Below are 17,795 nucleotides of genomic sequence, written 5' to 3'. Positions count from 1 at the left end.
GGGGGCAGGGGCAGAGTGCGGAGCTGCCTCCCCCCCTTCCACGCCAGGGGCACACAGAAATGTGCCAGCAGCAGCTGGCTGCTTCTGAGAGCAGTGTGGGGCCACGGCAGGCAGGCAGCCTGCCTGAGCATCCCGCTGCGCCGCAGGACTTTTAGCGGCCTAGACTCAGGGGCAGAGGAAGCCGGACAGAAATGTTAGACGGGCTGGATCTGGCCCGCGGGCCATATTTTATCCACCCCTGATCTAGCATGTAGGGATGGTCTGTCACTCACCCTCCTGTCTCTGGACCAAGAGAAGGGATTTGACAGGGTGGATCATGGGTATCATATTGGCACTCTGCAGGCATTCAGCTTTGGACTCCACTTTGGGGGGTTTGGGGTTCTGTATGCCTCTGCAGAGTGTCTGGTCAAGCTCAACTGGGCTTTGACCGTGGCCCAGGGTGTGGGAGACCTGGTGCAGGTGGAGGCTTTCCAAGCTATATATTAGGTAGCCTCCTCCACCAGGGTCAATGGGGTCAAGAGCTCTGGCCTGATGGCCAGGGACAGGTGGCAGGTGAGCTCCCTCCCACATGTGCTCCAGGCCATCCAGTGGGGTGTGGGTCCATTGCTCTATTAAGGCATAAACCTTTCTGCCACTGATCCCTCCCTGCTGGAGAGTTGGATTGAGCTAGATTCCAGGGTGTCTGACCTGTTGCAGAGGTGGACAGGGCTGTTCTGGTGCCTTTCCCTTAGGGGAAGGGCACTGATACTCAATGAGCTGGTCCAGTCTATGCTTGGGCACCAGTTCAACACGCTGAGTCTGCTCCCTGCAATCCTGGACTATTTCTGGGACCGGCTGCACTCAGTCTCTGTGGGTGTCCTAAGCCTCCCCTTGGGGTGGGGGAGAGGGGGCAGCAGACAAAGCCTGGTTCGTATTCACAGTCAGGTCCACTTCAGGCCCTTCAGAGACTTATTTACAATTTAGGTAGTCTGGCATGGAGTATGCTGGTGCATGCCTTCCTCCACCACCTCCAAGGACTCTGATACATCTGGCACCTCTTTTATCTTCACCTGACAAGTCTCCCCCAAGACCTCTCTGAGCTGCTGGTCTTTTACCAGGACATTCTTGGGACGTGGAAGCTGGTTTCAGTGCCCAGATCCATAGCGGCCACCAAGCAGGAGGACCTCCTCATAGCACCCATATGACATACTCCTCATCTCTGTGTGCAGGTAGTGGAGTCCCCCTTGATGTGCCAGATGTTGGTCTTGGCTGGTACCACCAGACTTGGAGCTCTCCTGGACTATGATCAAAGGGACTGGGTGGACCCTGTGGTGCTCAGCTGTCCACCCCATGTGTCCCCTGTCATATGTTCTAGAAGGTGAGGGCAGCCTCAACTCCTGGTTCTCTTGCTTTCCTTGAGTGAGTCCTGTGGGAGGGTGCTCTCCATTTTCCCTTCACTCCTGGCCCTCCAAAACTCACCATCAGGCCCCTGGCATGCGAGCCTCCCTGGCCGCTCCTGACACACCACCTGAGCCAGCTGCACGTTATCCACACCCACAGAACATCTTGTACATGCCCATGCTTCAGACCATCCACTTCCTCATCCTCATGTCCTGTCCTGATACTAAGTGGCAGGACCAACTGCCACCTAAGGAGGGTGAGGAACCTGGTGGGCCAGTCTGTACTCCACTCTGGTTCCATGGGCTTAAGGGGAACTTGGTTGATGACTCCTCCATGGACCTATGAGCACAGGCATGTATCTGGCATGGTTCACAAACTCCCCCAACACCTGTCCCTTTTGTGGTGAGAGGTAGATACTGGAACACATCCAAGTAGGACGTGTCAGGTTGAAGACCCTCTTCCAGCTCAGATAGAACCTCTTATTGAGGTTCTGGCTGCCCTTTTCCCCACACAGCCTGGCCTATGCACACCCCATCTGTAGGCCCCCCCAAAGTTGTGAAACCTCATCCTCCTGGGGCTGGCCAAGGTGGCCATCCATCGTTCCAGGAGGAGGAACCTGAACAAGGTGATGGGGATGCTCTGTGACTGTGGGGCTTATTTTCAGTCCCTTGCCCAATCATGCCTCCAGGTAGAGTTCCTCTGATACAAAATTACTCAATATATTTAACTCCAAAGCAGACTGCGAAGAGTTACAATGGGATCTCACAAAACTGGGGGACTGGGCAACAGAATGGCAAATTAAATTCAATGTTGATAAATCCAAAGTAATGCATATTGGAAAACATAAGCCCAACTATATGTACAAAATGATGGCATCTAAATTAGCTGTAACCACTGAAGACAGAAATCTTGGCGTCATCATGGATAGTTCTCTGAAAACATCTGCTCAATGTGCAGCGGCATTCAAAAAAGCTAACTGAATATTAGGAACCATTAGGAAAGGGATAGATAATAAGACAGTAAATATCATAATGCCACTATATAAATCCATAGTATACCCACACCTTGAATACTATGTGCAGTTCCCATCACCCCGCCTAAAAAAAGATATATTAGAAATGGAAAAGGTGCAGAGAAGGGCAATAAAAATGATTAAGGGTATGGAACAGCTTCCATATGAGGAGAGAGTAAACAGATGGACTGTTCAGCTTGTCAAAAAGATAACTAAAGGTGGGATATGATATAATGCTGTGGAGAAAGTGAATGAGGAATTGTTATTTATCTCCTCACATCACACAAGAATCAGGGGTCACCCAATGAAATTAGTAGGCAGCAGGTTTAAAACAAACAAAAGGAAGTACTCTTTCTTACAATGCACAGTCAACCTGTGGAACTTGTTGCCAGGGGATGCTGTAAAGGCCAAAACTGGATTAAAAAAAGAACTAGATAACTTCATGAGGATAGGCCCACCAATGACTATTAGCCAAGATGGTCAACAATGCAACCCCATGCTCTGAGTGTCCCTAAGACTCCGACTGCCAGAGGCTGGGACTGGATGACAGAGAATGGATCACTTGTTGATTGTCCTGTTCTGTTCATTTCCCCTTGAAGCGTCTGGCATTGGCCACTGTCGGAAGACAGGATACTGAGCTAGACGGACCATTGGTCTGAACCAGTATGGCCATTTTTATGTTCAGTGTCGATTGATTCCCTACATGTCTTTGAGGAGCAGTGGGTGCTGTTGTGGGTTCTCTGCTTGGTTTCCCCCTCTGGATCCCTGATTTTCAACCTTTGACCTTACTCCTGCCCCTATTTTTTCATTTGTTGTCTCAAGTATTCAATTGTAGCCTGGGCTAAGTGGTTCCTCCCCATTAATTGAGGGGCTGGGCCTTTAGTTGGGGGTGGGCCTACATCTGCCTGTTTCCAATACTACAAATAGTACCAGTAGGCAGGCCCCAACTTGGTACTTTTAACTGCAGGTTCTTCAGCAACACCATTTCCTGTGTGAAATCCAGGGCTGGAGTCCACAAACGGAAGACTCACCAGCAACCTTCTGAAATCAAAAACACTTAGGACCAGCTTTTCCGTGTTCCTGAGGTCCTGTCGATTTCAAGTGAAATTGTGGTTACTTAACACATCTGAAAATCAACCCCCTTGTGCTTTTAACTTTCAGTGCTCTGAACAAGCATGAATTCATCTACAACGTCCCCTGAAGTAGGTAGGTGAATATTATTATCCCGGTATTGCCAGTCCCATGCATTCAAAAATCATGAGTTAGGCTACAAAACATCATGAGATTGGCTTTAAAATCATGACATTTAAAAATATAATCAATTTGGAGCTCTTTTTATTTGCCTTCTGGTTTTTCAACCTGTAGGGGTCACATTTTTCAAGCTTTTCTTTGTACCCAGGAGGGCTAGAAACATATCTTTTGTGAAAGTGGAGATTCTTGTATTGGAGTTGGGGCTTTAGAAACACTAAAGTTCTGAAGTTTAAATTGGAAGTGCTGGCATTGCTGATGTTTCCATTTTACAGCTGAGGGAACAGATAGAGCAGTTATGCAACTTCTGCATGTGCACAGCAGGAGTCAGTGTAAGAGCCAGGAATAGAACTCACATAAGTTCTTGGCTCCTGTTTCCATTCCCATTCTATTCTATTTAGGTTTGTATGTTCAAATCATTGGACCAAAGCAAACTCCCAGAGAACAAAATCCTGATGGCCAAATCCCTCCAAGAATTATCAGGCTATCTGGAGGGGCAAAAAGGCAGCACTGCATCTTTTAAGGTTTGGGAGATTTTCTTTGCCACCCTAAGGGTTAGAAACTTTTCTTTTTCAATGAAAGCTGACAATCTGCCAAATCTCACTGGGGCCACCAGACAAGGTACTGGCTGGAGCTGGGTCACTCTGAAACCCTGTGTGACTGACTGGGCCCATATTTATCAAAGCATTGCATTAAAACTCTTAAAAAATAAAATACATTGCATCTCCTTCTGCATTAACAACATGCTATACCGGAACCAGACAGAAAGGGCTGGGAGGGAGGGTTGACAGGAGAGCGGAAGGAAAAGTGAACATAGAGAAGATGATATAGTTGTTACTTTCCTGGTGTCCATGCTTTTTAGTCAATATGATAATTACTCATGAATAACTGCATAAGTATGAAAATGCAAATAGCAGGCGATTAAATTATTCATGAGACATCAGGCATTAATTATTGTAATTAAATATCATTAGATACATTCATTTTACTAACACTTGCAGTTAATGAATATGTTAACTAATCACTGAGGGGCAGATTCAATCACAATTCCAAGCTTCCACCCTATGGAAGCCAGAATGAGTTTTTGTTGAATCTGGACTCAATATTGAACATATCGTACATGCTTACTAGTGTATTTTAATGACATTTAAGGTGAAGTGTAACCATGCAGCATGTGCCACTTGTACATTTGCCCAGGAGGGTGAAGTGGTACCAGCTGGAAGAGGATATGAAAGTAGCAATGGTGTGTGTGTGTGTGGGCGGGAACTCTAGCCATCTTAACGCAGAACTTAAACTCTGTGTCATTTTTCCAGCCACCACTTCTGCATTACTTGTACATGTACAATCAGGGTACCTTTTGTGAGTGAATACTGTGCCAAAGGTGCAATCCATGTTATTGTTCAGGAAAACTTTCCAGAATACAAACAAAATTGCAAGCTAATTAGGGCAGGGACTGTATTTTCCTTTGTGTGTATGTATTTGGTAGAAGAAGTAACGGCTTAATCTGCAACAAGGGAGATTTAAGTTGGATATTAGGAAAAATGCTCTATCAGGATAGTTAAGCTCTGGAATAGTCTTCTAAAGGAGGTTGTGGAATCCCTGTCTTTTGAGGTTTTTAAGATCAGGTTGAACAAACACCTGGCAGCGATGGTCTGGGTTTACTTGGTCCTGCCTCAGTGCCGGGGGCTCGAATACATGAGCTCTCGAGGTCCCTTCTAGTCCTACATTTCTATGATTACATAGCACAGCGTGCTCTCAGTCTTAATGGGGCCTTTGGGCACTACTGCAATATAAATTAAAATGACCAGCCAAACCCCACCTTCTACTAAGTTCCTGGAGGTGTATTTCAGATAATATTTTATTGAATACCATGCTGCCAATGCAACTAGCACTACTTTTGGGCTATATGGAATCTTAAATAATTTTTCACTGCAAATACGGAGACCTCTGCCCATCCCCATTACTACCGGTAATGATTCCGTCTCCCTACTTGACAGAAATCTTACTTTCCCTTTGAATTCCTGGGGCCTATTTGCATCCCATTACCCATTGTCTTCTGTGAGAGTTAGTTACTTGTATTGGGTGAGGGAAACCATACCATAAGAGCAAAAAGTGGAGAAAAGAGATCAGATGTCGCCAACCTTTAATGTAAAAAAATCATGAGGGTTTTTTAAAAATTATCTTTTTAATTTAAATTATTTTTATTTCCCTTCTGCTTTCTAAGCCTTTGGAGGTACTTGGGTCACATTTTCACACCCTTTTCTGAACTTGCTCTTTTTAAAAAAATGAAAGCTGAGATTGTCACATAAGCAATTGTCTCCAGGACCTGGGCTTCAAACAAAATATGAAATATCATGAGACTTGTAATCAAACAGCAAGAGCTGGAGATCTGTGGAGGACTTAGACTCTGATCGCCATGTAAGGGACCAGGAAAGAATTTTCCCCCACCTCAGATTGGCAGAAACCCTGGGCAGTTTTCGCCTTCCTCTGCAGCGTGAGGCACAGGTCACTTGCTGGTTTGAACTAGAGTAAATGGTGGGTTCTCTGTAACTTGAAGTTTCTAAATCAAGATTTGAGGACTTCAGTAACTCAGCTAGTTATGGGCCTATTGCAGAAGGAGGTGGGTGAGGTTCTGTGGCCTGCGATGTGCAGGAGGTCAGACTAGATGATCATGATGGTCCCTTCTGGCCTTAAAGTCTACATGTCTATAAGTCTTTTTCTGCAAGGGGGAAGGAGCCTCTTAAATCCCCCCAAAACCTCTGAAATCATGTGTAATTAAGTACATCGTGGTGCTTTTACTCCTGACATGTGCAGCCATATTTTCTGTTTGCTTTCTTAGCTGTGCCCCTTTACAGGTGACCTGCAATGGAGTTTCCTTTTTTAAAAAAAATTACTTTGTTAAACTTATTTTATGTGATATTTATTAATTTTTTAAAATCCCACTTTTTAAACCTTAAACTATGAAGTCCGCTCTCCCCTGGTTTCACTGGAAAACCTGTGTATGGGGTAGCCCCAGATATGTATTCTATAGGCTATCATATCTTAATAGAAGGGGATGGTATGTTTACACTTTAAAAAAAACCCTCCTAACCCTATCCTTATTAGGGATTGAAAGTAAATAGGGGTTAACAAAGTAATTGCAAATTTTTTAAATGGTTTGACTAAAAATTCCTGCCTTTCTGAGTTACTCAGAGTTTGGTCTCTTGGGATTTCATAATTTTAATAGTTTTCCAGTCACCACACAGTTTACCAGAGTGTGAAATTTCTATGACGCCTGAATTTCTAAAGTAAAAAGAAAAGAAGACCAAAAAGAATCATCCTTTGTTTTGTTTTGCTTTTCTTTCTTCAAAGAGCTTTTAAGAAAGGAACATAAAAGAACAAAGCTCAGTTCTTTAAAAATCCTTTGTGGGTCACTTTAAGCTGTCTGAATCAAATGCACAGTATCTACGGACACTTTCTGCCATTCACCTCTTCTCTCTGTTACCTGAAAATGATTTTACTGGAATCCCATGTATTTTAATAGAACAATAACTGAAAAATAGAGAAAGTAAATAAGGAATTTGGATATATTCAATTATTTACACATCTTGATGTTGCTGCAAAGACCCTAGTAATTATTTGGACTAATTTGTGTTATCTGGCATACACTATGTCAGCTACTGTTCCCTTACGGTGTGCTACTCCTTTAAAACCCATGGCAACTTTGTTTATAGCTGTTACACTAAAACATAGCAAACTTCCAGCATCAGAAACTTGGGGAAGAGCAGGGTTCAGGTTTAAATAGGGAAGTCCCAAGTGAATGCTTTTTCTGATGACATTTGGTGAAATCAAAATAGCAGGCACCCAATATATTCTGGAATAAGAAATAAAGGACACTTGTCCTGGGGTGCAGAATAGTGCTCCTCTGACTAAACGGCATCAGTCGGAAGAGATGCGTAAGCGGCCATGTACGTTAAAAGGGTATCATATCATTACAATGCAGAAGAGCTACATTTTATAAGCTTGTGTAACACACAAGTGAAGTGTAAACATTCAGAAATCATGGTACACTTAAAGCAAATGAAAGCAGTTCTCAGCAGAAAAATGAAAAGTAGACGTAAAGAGACAAAGGCAGAAGGTTTATTTTGTGTATAACGATGGGAAAGCTATGTACACACACAATGTAGTTGAGAATACAGAAGTACAAAGAGGAAAGAGCAGCAGTTCTGAATCAGGAAATGTTTCATGATGACAAGGCATTAGAGGAAGGAAAGAAGTCATTTACAGTCCTAGTGGATATAGTGGCATTAGTGATATGTAAACAGAGGGGGAGAGCCAGGGACTGCTGCACTGCTATTTAATCTATTTGAAATGTGTAACTTTGTATGTAACATGTAATACATATATAATATATCTGGTATACTGTATATATCTATGCATTTCCACATTTCTAGAATTGAGGAAATAGTGTGTTTGAAATCTCTATACATGTATATATTCTTTGGTTTTCATTTCTTGTTTGTCTGGGGCATTATAAATACAGTATGCTAGGAACACTGATATAAGATGTATCTCTTTCCCCAGCTTCCCTTGTCACTAACAGCAAATTGAAATCGATGATCTGAGACAGCTTTGTGTCATGATGTTCAGCGGACTTTGCTATGCAACAAAGCACTTAATCAGGTGCTTAACTTCCATTAATTTCAATGGGATTTAAGCAAGAGCTGGTTGGAAAACCAAAATTTTTCCTGTGTGAATATGTGAACAAAAAATCTTGGTTTGAAAATTTTCAGTTTCAAATTAAATGTTTTTGTTTCAGATTAACATCTTGAAACAGTATGATGATATTCATTTTGACTTGAAATGTCATTTTGTTTTCATTTTTTGGTGTCAATAAAACCAAAACAACAATTTAAATCAAAACAAAATGAAAATTGCCATTTTGAACTGACATTTCAACATAAAATGTTTTGTTTTTCTTTTTCAGTTTCAAGATGCCAAAACAAAATTACATTTTAAGTCAAATGAAATGAACTATTTTTGTTTACTTTTGGCATTTTGAAACCAAAACATCATTTCATATTGAAGTGTTGATTCAAATGAAAATTTTCATTTTGACATTTCCTGCAGGCAAATCCAAATTGTGGTCATATTTGTCATTTTGTTGTGAAAAGTGTTAGTTTCAATTAAACCAGATTTTTTAGTGGGAAAACTTTCCATATAATTTTTAATCACCTCTAATTTAAGTATGTGCTTAAAGTTAAGTATGTGCCAAAGTATTTTGCCAAATTGGGGCCTATGTTGTGTAAGTGTAATACCATTACTTGAATATTTGCTTGCCTCTACAGTCTAAACTGGCTAAAAGGTATATCATCCAAATAATTCTAGTCTGATCTAAAATAATCCAATAGTATAGATAATAGAACACTTAGTGTTTATGTTTTTGATATTACTACAATAATTTTATCCCCAATATGGAACATATTTTGTTATATTCTATTCACAGAAGTGTGGCTTATGTATAAAACAAAAGAGAGGAATAAAACATTTTTACAGGCGATTAACAGCAAAATTACCTCAGGCATTTCTCTAGTAAAAGAAAGATGATAAAAGATTATCGGGGTGTAATACAGTTATTATACAGCAATGTATTACACTTAAAGTTTTCAGACCAGGGCAGCTCCTTGAGACATTAACATGCTACATGTAACAGAGACAAAGAACAGCATTTTGTGCACACATACAGTAATGAATAGAACTGGAGAAAGAGAGGCAGGTGTCAGGATTGGGATGTGATGCATGTGACACTTAGGCTATGTCTACACAGGGATAAAAACCCCACAGCAGGCCCAGATCAGCTGACTCGGGCTCTCAGGGCTCAGGCTCTGGGGCTGACAAATCGCTGTGTAAACTCTTGGGCTCAGGCTAGAGCCTGAGCTTTGGGACTCTGTGAGGGTGAAGAGTCCCACAGCTCAGGCATCAGCCCAAGCCCGAACATCTACACAGCAATTTTTATCCCCTGAGCCCGAGCCTTGTGAGCCCAAGTCAGCTGACAAGGGCCAGCTGCGGCAGTGCCACGGGTCTTTTATCCCTATGTACATGTACCCCAAGGGCTCAGGGATTGAAGCAGAAGCCAAGCTGCTGTCTCTCTCAAACTGTAGAGCCTCAGCATACTTAATAAAGATCTCTTTCCCATAGCTCTGCCTGCATACCACATCACTTAATAATAATGAAATATAGAGCTGTAAACACTTACTCTTGTGAACAGTGAGCTCAAGGGGACTACACAAATGAGTGTTTGTAGGTCTGGACACTGTACTAATATAACATGAGTAATAATACTCAAATAAACTATTGCACAATTCATTAGTGTACTTGTCCTGTAAAACTCTTTCCAGAAAGAACAAAGTATGACATGAACATATTTTCCCAGATTCAGCCAGTTACTAAAGGAGGTGACTAAATTTAAGCAAGTGATTAAGTCCCATTGACTTCAACTTGCTTGTGTGCTCAAAGCCAAGTACATGTCTAAGTACTTTGCTGAATCAGGCCTGATCTACAATGGTGAGCAATATCATGCACTTAATCCTCATTCATTAAGGATAACAACCCATCAGTGAGCAAGGTGATTGATTCCTGAAGTGAAAAATAAGCATATTCCTCTGCTTGGAATTATGTATTCCAGTACTGACATTCTCAGTTCACAGATAAAATAGATCTACTTCAAGAGGTAGCAATATTGTAACTAACAAATTCTGCCTTTGGATTTGAAATATGATATCCTCATTGGACCTTTGGTTAAAATGAATAAATTCATATCATGGGGCATGTTTGAAAACCATTCCATGTGAATTCATAGAATAGTTGCATTTTGTTTTAATTAAGTGAACTTTATTCAAATGAAATGTACAGATAGTAGTGCCAATCCTACTCCCAGTGAAATCAAAGACAATTCTGCCATTGATTCCAACAAGACGGGCTCAGTATATTGCCAGTGGCTTATCCAAAATAGTTTCACATTATCCACTGTTATGACATATCTGATTCCACAGACATTGAACCAAACTTCTAAATCAACAGCAGTGAATAATATGGGATGTGATATATTTAAATTTTAAGGGTGAAATCCTGGTCTCATTGAAGTCGATGGGATCTTTGCTATTGACTTCAGTGGAGCCTGGATTTCACCCTGAGCTCTTAGCATATCTTGTCATGGACTAGTCTTATGCATTACACTGTAAGAAACGAAGAGACCATGCAATACCCCAGTAGAAATGGGTTAAAGCAGTATTTTCAGACTGATATTCACTATCTACTAGCATCTGTTCCAAAATTAAGCAAATGAACCAAAGCAGAGTGAAAATGATTCATAAATAGGTGAGAACCAAGATCTGAATGTTTGCTTTGGAAAGTTCTATACATCTCTCATTTTTTACACAAAATAATACAAAGAAATATGATGCTTCTTAGAAACTTAGCTTCTGCATTTAAAGCCACAGTTGGAGAATTAATTATTTACAATAAAATATTTTAATATGTTCAAAACATTGATAAATGATTTTTAAAATGTGATTCTTATTGCTTTTCTGAGTGCTAAACTAGTTTCCTGTTCAAGGCATCTTCCATTGTGTGTCAATAGCTTTAAAATACTAACCGTGTACAGATGGCTAATAATCTTCCTGTTCACCCCACTCAACTACTGGATCATCATCCATTCGCAGAATAAGATAGGAGAGAAGCTGAAAGAGATTCTGCCACAATAATAAAGAGACAAAAAAGGAGAGGTCGCTTACATCTACCTCACAGCGGTCGCCAGCATAGTTTACATCACAGATGCACTGGTATTTGTTAAGTAGGTTCTGGCAGAGGCCTCCATTCATGCACGGATCAGAGTTGCACTCATCAATGTCTGTTTCACACCTACAGTAAAAGACCAAAAGCACTAAACAACTGTGATAGCAACTAGATAACATTAATCGGACAAGGGTTTCTCACTGTCCTGAAAATAACAGACATTACCAGCTACACTTACATCTTTGATGCCTTGTGTTGTTTTCACATATAGGTACAAAAATGGGAAATCCCATATCTGTGGCATTTTAATGCTCACATTGGCACTTAGATATGTAAAATGGACATTTGTGACTTAGGCTATGTTTACACAGGGATGAAAAACCCTGTGAGGGTGGAGGGTCCCAGAGCTTGGTTTCTAGCCAAGCCCGAGTATCTACACAGCAATTTTTAACTCTGCAGCCCGAGCCCTATGTGTCCGAGTCAGCTGACCCAGGCCAGCCGCAGATGTGCCACGGGTCTTTTATCCCTGAGTAAACATATGCTTAGAGGCTGATCTTGGCTACTTTCTGTAGAGAACTGTTCTCCCTCCACTCTTATTGATGTCCGTGAGAGTTGAAGGCACTTAGCATCTTGAAGAATTGGGCCCTAAGTCACAAAAATGACCATTTTCATCGATTCATAGACCCCCCAGTTAGCAGGGACCATTGTGATCATCTATTCGCATGCCTAAGTGCCTATGTGAACATCCAAATACCTATTGCCTACCTGAAATTAGTAGCATTCTTCTGCTGGTCTAGTTGAGGACCATAATGCCAGAAAATATAATATGTCAAGTGTAGCATTGTATCAGATTTTAAAGGCTTAGTTAAATATTATTTAATGGTTTCAAACAATATTTATTATAAAATAGGGGATATCCCACTTCTCATGACAAATAATTTATTAGCGAGATGAGGTGGATGAGGTAATATCTTTTATTGGACCAATTTCGGTTGGTGAGAGAGGCAAGCTTTCAAGCTACATGGAGCTCTTCTTCAGGTCTGGGAAATGTACTCAGAGGGAATGTCTATACTGCAATTAAAAATCTGAGCCTGGCCCAGGCCAGCGGAGTTGGCGTTGCGGGGCCCGGAATGTAGTGTAGTGTAGATGTTGGGAGTCGGACTGGAGCCCGGGTTCTAGGACCCTGTGAGGTAAGAGGGTCCCAGAACTCAGGGTCCAGCCCAAGCCCAAATGTTTACACAGCAATTAAGCAACCCATTAGCCCAAGCCCAGTGAGACCAAGTCAGCTGGCATGGGCCAGCTGCAGGTGTCTAATTGCAGTGTAAACATATCCAGAGTGTCACAGCTAAATACAAGGTGGAACAGATTGTTTAGCATAAGTAGTTAACACATATTTCAAGGAACCATTCAAGGTGAAGTGGCCCATTAATACCTCTCCAGTCATGTGGGGAAAAGGCTGAGTGAGAGGTGTAAGAGGGTTACAGATTGTTGTAAAAGCCATAAATCCAGTGTCTCCACAGGCACAGTCTTCCAATTTTCCCCAGGGGTGCTCAACCCCCGCTCCGCCCCAGGCCCCGCCCCCACTCCACTCCTTCCCCTAAGAGCCCACCCTCACTCCACCCCCGCCCTCACTCCCACTCAACCCCTGTCTCCAATGCCCCACCCCACCTCTTTCTGCCACTCCCCTGAGTGCGCCCCATCCCCACTCCTCCATCTCCTTTAGGATGACCAGATGTCCCGATTTTATAGGGACATTCCTGATATTCGGGGCTTTTTCTTCCCCCACCCCCATCCCGATTTTTCACACTTTCTATCTGGTCACCCTAATCTCCCGCCCATGATTTTTAGTATCTAGCAAAGTTATGAATATGAGCTTCCAGACTCATCTTTTGAAGGTGTTGTGCAGGGTTCCGTTGAGGGTGTGGACTGTGAGGTCAAATATAGTGCGATCACTTTAAAAAAAGATATTGTGGCCAGATATGATGAGCGCTGTGGGTTCTTTTGTTTGTATATCTCAGGAAAGATGTAGACGGTCCCTGGAGTGCGTTCATCGGGATGAGGTTGTAGAGTTTCTCTTGGAGTTGTTTGGGGAAGGATTTGATGATATCCTTAAATTTCTGGGTAAACTGTGGTGTGTCTTTGAGTTCTTTATAATAGGTAGTGTTGGACAGTTGTCAGTTGGCCTTGTCAATGTAGTCATCATAGTTGAGGACTATGACAGTGCCCTTTTGTCTGTGGATTTGATCACTATTTGGTGGTTGGATTTCAGGGACTGTCCTCTTGGTGGAGGAGAGATTATGGTGGATGTGATGTTTCCCAGACCTGGAGAAGAGCTTTGTGTAGCTCAAAAGCTTGTCTCCATCACCAACAGAAGTTGGTCCAATAAACGATATTACCTCACCCGTCTTGTCTCTCTTATAACCTGGGACCAACATGGCTACAACACCACCACAAAAAACAATTTATTGTTAATTAAAAGTGTGCCAGGACTAACTTTTAAAACTAAAATTATGACTTCAGTATTTTTTGCTGTGACTATGTTTTCCCTTTGTCTGAATTACTAAAAGCTGTTCAGTTTAACCAAAGTCACGTCCAATTGCAAACATTCATGCCAAAAAGTTTGTTTGCATAAGCATTTGGGGAATGGCAGGTTTTCATATCAAACACTCATATTTGAATTTTCTGTTCATCTATTTAAAAGCTACATTCATTCAATCAGGAACAGAAAGAATACTAACTGATTTAGTGGATCAATTACGGTCCTCAAAAATCTGAAACAAAAATTGTTCCTCAAACTAGTTGGCAAATACTTACGAATACAAATGAATTCATACATACAAAAAGAAATCAAGATTGGTTCACATACAGGGGAAAGGGCCACAGCAGTGGAAGCGGGAAATATAAGTCCCTTAGTCAAGTTGAAAATCCCAGCCTAAATTCAGTGAATAATTTCTTTGCAATAAAAAGTTTGACCAACTCTACTGAGGAATAACTTGTCCATCTCTAACTATCATCAAATTCTTTCTTTTGGTCCTCACCCAAATTCCATTGCATTCTGTGAAAAGACACCCACTGATTTCCATAGGTTGTGGATCAAACCCTTTCTTAGGGATTGGTTATACTTTTAAAGGAAAATATCTGTAATATCAGTCCAATCAATCATGGAGACGGGGTGGTTTTTAATATCCCATTATGTGAAATATTTTGAATTTGTTCTGGTAAAATAAATCTTGTGTGTGTTCTGTCTGATTTAGTTTACTGGAGGTCTTCAAAGAGAAAGACACTGCTAGTTTACCCTACAACATTTTGGCAACCCGGAAAAAAAAGAGAATAAATATAGTGGAAATTTAGGATTTAAAAAAGAGAATAAAGTGTAGAATGTCTCATTGCAGCGGTATATTACCATGCAGTATGCTCAGTATTGGCTCACCACTCAGTAGTAGGACCTTGGGAACCATAAAATAGAGGTTATTGCCAGCCAGTGGGTGTGTATGTAAGGGAGGATTCTCATTTCCAAAGCTTTAGTTAGCAAAATGCCTGAGGGTGGAAGGAAGAAGGAAAAAGCACTTTCCTCCTACCCTGAAGCCCCAAGATAAATACACACCAAAAAAGTGCTTGAGACGTTTTTTCTTCTCCAAATCTTCTGGGGTTGGCAGGGGACCTTTCTGGATGCCTGACTTAAATATTACAGCACAGCAGCAATTGCCAAGTGCACTCTGTACTGGGTGGGTCGGAATTTTTCATTTCATCCATCATTTATGACTTACTGCAGTGATTCCACAAAGTCAGTGGGCGTTAAAAAGAGAGAGGGAGAAACCTTTTCTTGAAAGCTTTTCTGAATGTGCTAAGGCTACATGTTGCAGGCCTACTGAACCTTTGGACACTCTATGCCACTGATTTAATTTTCATTGCACTGAGAGAGAGAGCAAAACCATTTGTCTTAGGTTTTCTACCTTCTTTGTACCATATTTCCTGTCTTGCTATCAGCTGAATGCTTCTGAACAAAACTTGGAATAACCTATAGCTGTCAGGACCGTGTCTTCCTCTGTTTGTACAGCACCTAGAACAGTGGGCCCCCAGTCTTGACTGAGGATACAGGACAATATAGAGAATTGGTAATAATATAGTAGACAATAAATATGGGTTGTGGAGGTGTACACCACCCCATACAAATTTAGTCATGAGTGAAGTTGGTGGGTCCTCGTGCTAAGACCTGCCCTATAATATAATATATATATATTGTCTACTATATTATTACCAATTCTCTATATTGTCCTGTGTCCTCAGTCAAGACTGGGGGCCCACTGTTCTAGGTGCTGTACAAACAGAGGAAGACACGGTCCTGACACCTATAGGTTATTCCAAGATTTGTTCAGAAGCATTCAGCTGATAGCAAGACAGGAAATATGGTACAAAGAAGGTAGAAAACCTAATATAAAATATAAAAGAAGTTAACCAATTTTGATTGTAGAATTTGATGTTTTAGAATTTGATTCTAAACTAGCAAGATACAATCTGAGTGGGTGTTCTGTGCATTACACTTCCCCTGTGACAGTACACTTCATATATTTCCATTGGCTGTCAGTTAAAATCAAACAGTTAGTTTTATGTATGTCTATTTGTGTATTATATGGGGGGTGGGTGGGTTGTGTGTTTATGTGTCTATACACAGAGAGATAAAATCACTATACTGTTCTATTTTGTCATGTTTGAAACAGATGTAGAGCCAGGAATATTTGTATGCAGAGGGAGATGTGATCAGTATAATGTTATTTAAGAAAAAAAGCATCTTGGGTCAAATTCATTCCTAATTGAAGTAATTGGAGTTACACTAGGAATGAATTTGACCCATTGACTGTTGACTTTTGTAGAAATCAAATTGTCATGCTGTTAAACCCTGGAAGTCATATTTAGCAAAGAGAGGATTAAGCTGGGCAAATAATTGATTTTTGGTTCGCTGGCTGAATCAAAATATTGAAAAAAAAATGGTTTTGGTTCACACTCTTTTGTTCAACACAAGACATTTTGTTTCTTTTTTGAGTTTTTTAACACTTTGTAAAAAATTAAATTTAGGCAAATTTCAAAATGAAACATTGTTCGTTGTTTTAAAATGAAAAATTGGAATGTTTCATTTTAACAATAACAAAACAAAATGGTTAGATTGTTCCAAAATTTTTATTTTAAATTTCCAGATGAACTATTTGGCAAATTTGACCTGAATTCAAAATTAATTTCAGTTGACCTGAAACTGTTTCTCTCCCCCCTGCCTTCCAAATAACATGAATCAGAAACATTTTGCCCAGTTCTAATTCTAGCTCATTTTGAATAGACAGAGCTGTGTCTCATTGCTGCAGGAAGTCTGCAGCAGGTGAGGTACCATTTCAATCACTAATTTTGGATATCCAAAAAGGGCCCATTCTAGAACTCATGTTCTAAGAAGACAATGCAATACTCCTACAATAACCCGCTGAGGGAAAGTGCACATAAAGTTCTGAAGTGTCTCACCGTTCTCCACTAAAGCCTGGCAGGCACATACATCTCAACTCGCCTTTGAGCTCAGTACAGTTGCCATAGTTGTAACAAGTGAGATTTCTCTTCTCATTCCCACAGACGGAAAAAGGTAGCCTGGTGCGCCTAGATGAATAAGAGGCAACAGCAGCAATTAATATCTTTTTGTTTCAGGTAAAATCTAATTTTCCCTCATTCATTTATTTAACACCATATTAAAATGCTAGTCTGTTTCAGTTGTACGTGTTTAGGTTTTCTGTTTTACAGAAATGTGCCTATCAGCTTCAGTGGCTCCTGAGGTAAGGTACTATTCAATGTGAGTAGGGGTGGCACAATCTGGCTGTAAATCAGCACACAGCTGTAAATCTGTAGAAGGATGAATGCATGTAGACAGACATCTTCTAAGGCAGGGGTCTCAAACACGCGGCCCGCGGGGTTCTTTTGTGCGGCCCGCCAAGCTCCCCACACCCCTCTGCCTACCCCGTGGCACCGCGAGCCCCGCACCGCTCCTTGAAGCGGCTGGAACTATGTCCCTGCAGCCCCGGGCGGGGGGAGGGAGTAGAGGGCTCCATGCTCTCACTTCCAGGCACTGCCCCCCACAGCTCTCATTGGCCGGGAACGGGGAACTGCGGCCAATGGGAGCTTTGGGGGCAGTACCTGGAGGAGCAAGAGCAGCACATGGCACTGTCCCCCCCCCTCCCCCCCCCGGGACTCCGGCTGCTTCCTGGAGCGGAGCGGGGTCAGGGCAGGCAGGCAGGGAGCCTGCCCTGGCCACGGTGTGCGGTGCTGCCACCCCGGAGCCACTCTAGGTAAGCAGCGCCGGGCCAGAGCCCACACCCCGCACCCCAACCCCCTGTCCGGAGCCCCCTGCTAC

General features: G+C 41.9%; 1 protein-coding gene across 1 annotated transcript in view; it reads right to left on the bottom strand.

Annotated features, from left to right (window-relative positions):
• LOC112115862 (protein crumbs homolog 1) overlaps positions 1–17,795 on the bottom strand; it is a 193,831-nt gene that overhangs the window by 27,996 nt on the left and 148,040 nt on the right. Inside the window, exons 9-10 of the mRNA XM_026655619.1 lie at positions 16,919–17,047; positions 11,413–11,539 (exon numbers count right to left, since the gene is read on the bottom strand). Coding sequence (XP_026511404.1) covers positions 11,413–11,539; positions 16,919–17,047 — 256 coding nt within the window. The remainder of the gene's footprint in view (positions 1–11,412; positions 11,540–16,918; positions 17,048–17,795) is intronic.

Source organism: Terrapene carolina, unplaced genomic scaffold (assembly GCF_002925995.2).
Source record: "Terrapene carolina triunguis isolate 2854851 unplaced genomic scaffold, T_m_triunguis-2.0 Scaffold210, whole genome shotgun sequence".
NCBI lineage: Eukaryota > Metazoa > Chordata > Testudines > Emydidae > Terrapene > Terrapene triunguis.
Note: the sequence above shows the minus strand (reverse complement) of the source record. Positions and strands in the feature narration are given on the sequence as shown.